Here is an 8168-nt window from a genome sequence, read left to right as displayed (position 1 = left end):
TTACCACTTTTTCTCAGCTCTCACCGAACCGATTTCTTTCAATGATACGTCAAAAGATCACAAATCGTATCTAGTCGAAGACATTACCCTTAAAAATTGAAAAAAATTCCCTCGTTCCCCGTAAATGGGGGAAACCTCCAAATAAATTACAAATTTAAAAATCGCTAATTTTCGAAATTTTTTCAATTTTTTTTACTTAAAAGTGCCATAACTTTTTAAAAAATAAACATATCAATATAATTCTTTTTTATATAGATGCATAATATCATTACCTTTCATTTGGTATATTTTTTTCATAAATTTAACCCTTAACCTGCCCACAAGGGGGGATTTAAAATGACAACTTTTTCACAAAAAATTAACTTTTTCAACTTAACTTTTGAAAATGTTCCGGAAGATCTGACACTTTTATATATATATTAAATTGAAGCTAATGTAATGTTTTTTATTATGCAAAAAAAAAATTTCGGACTTTATTTTATCTTCATGGTGAAANAAAAAAAAAATTTCGGACTTTATCTTATCTTCATGGTGAAAATGGCTACCGAATGCTATTTTTGTGTGAAAATTTTCGATTTTGTATTTTCCATTTTTAACTTTATTATGCTATAACTTTTTGAAAAATGTATGGATCAGTACAATTTTTAATGAAGAGTAGTATTTATATACATCTTTCATTTGACATACTGTTTTTTTAAATCGGACCATTTCCCTATATACGACATACTTTATCTGAATCAGGATATTAATAACAAACTAGCAGATCATGTTGCTTGTGGTATAATCCACCAATTTTTTAAAATTAAACACTATCTAAAGATTTGCATTGAAGTGTTTTATTTTGATAGTTATTTTAATCATTGTCAGATATCATTATACTTGATCCAACTATGCCACGACCCCCCTGTGCTGGGTTTTTTAATTTCATTTTATGATAGTAGTTACTATCAATATAATGGTTGTAACGGGTAACGGGAAATCAAGGTTCGATTCCGGAGAGTGAGTGAGAAACAGCTACCATATCTAAGGAAAGCAGCAAGCTCGCAATTTACCCACTCCCGGAACGTGGAGGTAGTGACGAAAAATGACAATACGAGTATTATCCCCCGTAATCGGAATGAATACACTTTTTATTTCTTAATGAGTATAAAGCGTGTTAATATATAAATTTTAATAGCAATTAGACTTAAGTGACTTAAGTACGTAAACGTATCATGCACGAGGTATAGCCGTGTTTTGTGAGCGGGCGTGGCGGGGGGAACGTTATACGCGAGGGAGAGAACAATTCAATTTTGTCAATCGATCGAGCTATCAGAAATTAATAAGCAAGAAATTGAAACAACCGGAACAACAGGTAATGGGAACACGTCAGTGTACAAAGCAGTGAAGTTTAACGATTATCAGCAGCAACAAAATAGTAGAGGTAATAATAGTAACAATTTTGTAAAATATAATGATTATAAGTTTAATAAAAATAATAGCGTTAAATATTTATGTAAAAAATGTAATTATGAACATGAACCAAAAAATTGTCCAGCTTTTGGAAAAATTTGTAGGATTTGTTCAAAAATGAATCATTTTGCAGTAGGTTGTAAAAATAATAACAAAAATTTTAAAGTTATTAAATTAAAAGAATATGAAGAATCATTGAGTGAACAAGAGTTAAGTAGTGATGATGAGTATCTAACTGTAAATAGTCTATGTGAGATTAAAGAGAAAATTAAAAATAAAAAGTGGATAGAAAAAATATTAAGATTAATAATTTAAGTGTTGAAGTAAGAATAGACACTGGAGCAGAAATTAATATATTATCGTATAATAATTATAATAATTTTAATTCAAAGCCGGAAATAAAAAAATGTAATGTAAAAATAAAAATCTTTTGGGTAGAGTGCCAAAATAATAATAATAATAATAAAATTAATAAAAGAGAGTTTATAGTTGTTGATGATATAATAATGCATGGGAATAGAAAGAAGGAAAAAGAAACAATTTTAGGATCAGAGTTATGTGAATAGTTGGAATTAGTTGGAACTAAAACCAAAGGTAATAAATGCAAAATATGAATTAAAGAAATAAATAATTTAAAATAGGAGAAAAAGTGTTGGTTAGAAACATAAAAAGATCTGAATGGGTAAGGGAAGTAATTTTAGACTTGCAAAAAATTCCAAGATCATTTCTAGTAACACATAAATGGTGTAGTTTTAGGGGAAATTAATTTCATTTGAAAAAGTTTATTGAGAGAACTTCTTAAAATTATGTTATTGTTATCTATAAAGTTAATATAGTATAGTATTTATATTATGAAATATATTTAATTATTTTATATGTATATATTTTTGTATTTGTATTTGCTGTTTTAATGTCTGTTACTCTTTGTATTATTGTTATCTTAAGGAAGGGGATGTTGTGTTTTCACGTTGCGTTATCTAACTGCGTTGTCGCAACTAACCTGTACGATATAGTTCAGTAAAGACTCTCAGACCACACACACATATTTTTAATAATTAATATTATTTAATATTATTCTAATATCGTTACTAATAGAAAACGAAACAATAGTTAATACTAATCTATAATAACAATAAGTGCCGCATAATAGCGCGTCACTTTCGCTGGTGTCTATTACGCGGTGTCCGGCATGATCCTTGGGGGTCGAAAAGTTAACAGTGTTGATGAATACGGTGCACGGGTGTAGATCGGTTCGCCGAGTCCCGGACAAGTGGCGCGTCCGGAACCAGTTGCGTACATCCTCTACGACAACGGGAAGACACTTAACGTATCATTTGCGGCGGGTCGTCGTCGGCTGTGCGGCTCTTGTTGGACTTTGCACTATGGCGTATGGCACGCGGTGTTGGTCAGTCAAACAAAAATATTCATAGTAGGGCGACGGCTGATAAAGGAGGCACGAGTCCCGAGGCATCACGTGTATTGCGAAGCAACGCGAGACCGTATCAGCATATTTCGACAGTTTTACAAAAAATATAATAATAACAATTTTAATAAATTGTTTTCATACCACTTCCTTTAAAACATGTGACTACACTTTGACATTGTGGACATCTCGCCGTTTGTGAAAGTTTTTGTTCATAGGCACAAGCATTACCCACTTTATGATAACAGGGAATTATTGTTATTGTTGATGCTTCTTCTTTGCAAATATAACATAAACCGTTATCATCTGTAATAAAAAAAATGTATACGAGTTATTTCTTTATCATAACACACTCAATTATTCACTTTTTTTTTAGTTACCTATAGTTACTAATTATTCTTAAATTATTAGCTATGTATGCCATATAAGAATTATCCCTTAACAACTACGAAAAACAATATTTTACATTTTCTAAGAATTATTTTGTTTAAATCCCAATTTATCCCAATTTGAATTAAAAAAATAAAGTTTAAGGTTTTATTCCAACAATAAAATACATTTTTATGTATAACATAACTGTATTAAATCAATACATACGTGTTTAGCTTTGATAATGGCACAATTATTATTAAAACACGTATCCGTATTTTAGTAGTTGTTTGTGGTTTTTTGATTTTAAATTACTATAAATAATAATAATTATTATTATAAAATTGTTTTGTTTAAGTTATGTGTATTTCTTGGTTTGTCAACTGATAATTATTTATAATATTATCCCTTATAACTTAAAGGGGTGTCATATTAATTTTTTTAATGGCAGTATACAAATATAATGAACATAAAGCAATTTAGAATTTATAAACAAATTTAATGAAATGACTGAGGTAAGAAGTGAGTGCTGATATTTTTATCGCTAGTCATTTCCCAGCCAAACTCTTCATCACGTCCAAGTACAATAATGAAAATAACTTCCAAAGTACTAGTTTAAAAGTTGTTATTAACCAGTCATTTTCTTATTTAAATTATTTACCATTTTATAGGCTAGTATAATATGTATGTTGTCATATAAAAAAATTTATTTGACGCCCTTTTAAGTAAAAAGGGACGATTCAAAAAAAAAATTATTATCTGATAAATCTAGAAATATATGTAAATAAAAATATGCAAATATTTTTTCAGTGATGTGTTTATTTGTCGAGTAATCGAGGTGTTTATGATAAATCGATCAACCTATATAAGAAAAATTGTTTAATTGTGGCTAATATTATTTAAAATCAATATAACATTAAAATATTGAAAGTAAAAATGTTTAACACAAAAATTTACTAAAAAATCGCGAATACATATTTTGGTAACAATGTTAACATTATCAACGCTTAACACATAGTAAACACGTATGTGTTTATTTAATAAAGTTATGTTAAACATTAAAATGTAATTGAATTTTAAAATAAAATTTTAAACATTTTTTGAATTCAAAATATGTATTCCCATTTGAAAAAATAAAGTTGATAATCTTACAAGACATAAGGGATGATCTTAAAAAATATTACATAGCTAATAATTCATGAAAACTTTGTAGCTAAAGGTAATCAAAATTTAATTTTTTTATGTACAATCAAAAATATTTAAATTAAATTATTCAATGCATTTTAAATGACATTACTATAATTTTCGAAAATATAAGGCTAAATTTTAATATAAAATATAATTTATTATATTTTATTTATTATAATAATAATATATATTATTTAATTTAAAATTTTATATATATAATATTTATTATGGTTTAATATATATATTAATTAAATTTATAGCTATTATATTTATTTATATTTGTGTATGACGCTACTCTACTCGGACGAACACTTAACGAGTTAAATCTCGTTTTTGCTGGTTCTTTATATAAAATAACTAAAGATAATAAATTAAATATTAAAACTAAATAAAGGATGTTCAAATAAAATGTTATGAACTGTATGACTATTTTGGGTTTTATCGCTATTATTTAATTATAAATAAATGAATTAATGATCATAAACTAATCAGTACAATATTTACAATTATAATAACACTGTGCTTCTATAGACATTGAACTAATGGCAGGTAGGAATCCATCAAACAGCAACTTGGCCAAACATTACAAACGTTCTCTGTACAATTACCTACAATTAAATATACAATTGAGTCCGACGCAATCAACTGTGTTCACTTATAACTTTATATCACTTTAAAAAATAAGAACAAAAACCGTTACGCACACTATATAAATAAAAAACACGCAAAAAAAACCAACAGCAACATGTCTCTCAAGACGCCACATGACACAAACAATGTACGTAATTTTACTGCAGTTACGCACATCTGAAGTATACGAGAACGCGAGTAGGAGTGGCCATTAGTGACCACCGCGCACACACACTACCACAACGGTAAAACCGGTTGGGACAGGTCGCGCTCATGACGATGAAAAACCGAAACTCGCCGCACTATCACATTTTTTGAACGACTGAACAATATTATATATATTTTAATTATTTATTTTTATAAATAAATATAATATCTATAAAATTTAATTAATTATATACATTAATAACGAAAAACAAAATAATTATAGATATTTGTTATTAATATAAATTATTTATTTACTTATAAACATAATTAAGAATAAATAAAAATATTTTATACATATATATATATTTCATTTTAGTTTTAAAATTTAAATTTTGTCATTTAAAGTGTATTATCTAATTTAAAATGTATTTTTTTAGAATTTGAGTAATTAAATTGTTTATATATTTTTTGACGATTTTTTTTTAATTCGCATCAAGTGAATTAATTTAACATATATTAAGTTGTATGCATTAGTAATAAACTGTTATTATGTTTAATTAATATATTAATAAAAAATAAATAATTTAATATTAAAAATCAATTTCTATGAATTTTAAATTTATAATATTACAATAAATTGAAAAACAATCTTAGAACGTAAACGTTTATCATAATATGATAAACATGTACATATTATGTACATGTTTATTAAACTTATAATACAGATAAGTTTTACCTTGTCAGTGTTTATACGTTCATCGAACAATACGATACGTTTGACACGATTATTGCGCATCACTTTCGGTCACACGTTCGACTGATATATTTGGCTGTCTTTTATACGTCAAAAGGATTCTATTATGAATACGATCAAAATTATTTTGTTATATTATACGTTCATTAATACAGCCAAAAATTACGTCCAACAGTGATGCCAATCGTGATGAGCAATAATCTTTTTTTACTTAACCCTCTGTAAAGAAATTTCACTCAACAAATTATTTAGGGTATTCAGTAAGTAAAAAAACGTGTTTTTTTGTTCTCGTTGTTATAAACAAATGAACTGTTTCTTTAGTGAATAATCTGCATATAACGCTGTAAACAAATAATTCAATGTTCTAAATTGAAGTAATGAACGCACTAATAATGTGGTAATATTCTATGTTTCTTTTGCATGATGGAACCAGACATTTAGACTTATTTTTAAAATCAGCATCGTAAGCACATGTTGCACACAATCGGTGTAAACAAGGGTTTAAAAATACTACCGTTTCCGATTTGTTACAAACTTCACATTTTTCATCATAAACTATAACAAAATATTTTATATAATTACTATTATTATTATTTATAATAAGGTTAACTAATAGCAAATATATTTATAATGCCAATTTTGAAATTAGACAACATAAAAAATGCTAATCCAAAAACGATTAATTAATTAAATTCGATACATTAAAACTAGACTTAGAATTTAAGTATATTCCATGTAAGTATATTTGTCAGCTGTATATAATTGTGTGTACTTTCTTATTATTCATAAATGGTTATTTTTTAAATTATTAACAGCTCATAAAATTAGTTTTATTTTTAGCTTGAATATGAAACTGAGTAGATAATTATTTTATGTGTTTATTTTAATAGATTTTTAATTTTGTTACTACTTTTTCTCAGCTCACAATGAACTGATTTTTTTGACAAACTTTAGCTTTCAGGGAAAAAAACTAAAATTCAATATTTTTAAATAGAGACTTCTATTATTAACTTGATAATATAATAGAAAATTACATTTTCAAACAATGATGTTAATCATAGTATACAGAGTGTTCAGTAAATATGGAAACAGGTCAATTGTTGCACATAATGAGAACAAGAGAAATCCGTTTTCTTGCTTATTGAACCCTCTATATACTATTTCCTCCTAAGACCAGTATTATGTAGGACCCTGTGCAATTGCCCTTTATTGTAGGCATTACTTTAGGACAACTTTCAGATACATTGTATATGCTATGCTGTAACCCTAATTTGCTTAATGTTTTTAGCGATGATAACTATTGACTGAAAATAAGTGAGATGAGTAGTTTATATTTATAATGTTATTCTTATAAAAGTATGAACACTCTATTATTTGAAATATATTTACCTTCACGAAATAAGGCTGGCGCACTTAAAACTGCTACGACTAAAAGAAAAAATACTTTCAATAAAAATGTGAAATATGATAATGAATTTATGAAAGTTACTACATAGGTCAGCTGGGTAACAGCTCGCGCCGTGCTGCATAAAAACGAAGGTTCGAACCCGTTTTGCTAGGCTATGTAGATTTTTTCGTATTCTCTACGACAAGTATTTATTTTAAGACTAGACGTAATATTTTTACTGAAGTAAAACTAATAATAATAATAGTAACTCAAAATAAAATACTGTATATTAGTAATTTGATTGGGTGGTTTTGTATAAGCATGAGAATTATTGAAATATTATGTGTTTATTTAATAAAATAATAAATATAATTTTTTTATCTTCGATGCAAAGCTAAGAAAGTATTAATTTTACTATGATGCGTTTTTTATTTTTGTGTCTTTTGCCACTTTTTCTCTGCTCTCACCAAACCGATTGATTTAAACAATTCATCAAAAGATCAAAAATCGTATCCAGTCGAAAATATTACCAACAAAAATTAAAAAAAATATCCCTCGTTTTCCGTAAATGGGGGAAATCTCCAAAAAAATTACAAATTTAATGAAAAAAACGGTAGCACAGTGGGGTCACGGCATAGTGGAGACATTGCATAGTAGGGTCCAGTATAAATTTAATCTGACAGTGATTAAAATCACTATCATAAGAAACGCTTCGATGCAAATCTGTAGATAGTGTTTAATTTTAAAAAATTGATGGATAATTGCAAAAGCAACATCAACTTCTATTAAAATAAAATACAAAACCCATAATTATCATA

General features: G+C 26.9%; 1 protein-coding gene across 3 annotated transcripts in view; it reads right to left on the bottom strand.

The window, feature by feature from the left end:
• Positions 1-8168, bottom strand: part of LOC126908908 (uncharacterized) — a 26080-nt gene that overhangs the window by 11722 nt on the left and 6190 nt on the right. The window contains exons 3-5 of one of the 3 annotated variants that reach the window (XM_050691237.1): positions 7353-7391; positions 6351-6518; positions 3020-3181 (exon numbers count right to left, since the gene is read on the bottom strand). In XM_050691237.1, the coding sequence (XP_050547194.1) occupies positions 3020-3181; positions 6351-6518; positions 7353-7391 (369 nt within the window). The remainder of the gene's footprint in view (positions 1-3019; positions 3182-6350; positions 6519-7352; positions 7392-8168) is intronic. The other 2 variants (XM_050691240.1, XM_050691238.1) reach the window with 2 other exon arrangements.

This window comes from Daktulosphaira vitifoliae, unplaced genomic scaffold (assembly GCF_025091365.1).
Source record: "Daktulosphaira vitifoliae isolate Bord-2020 unplaced genomic scaffold, ASM2509136v1 Scaffold_36, whole genome shotgun sequence".
NCBI classification, from domain to species: domain Eukaryota; kingdom Metazoa; phylum Arthropoda; class Insecta; order Hemiptera; family Phylloxeridae; genus Daktulosphaira; species Daktulosphaira vitifoliae.
The sequence above is the reverse complement of the archived record's forward strand: the minus strand, read 5'-3'. Positions and strand labels throughout refer to the sequence as shown.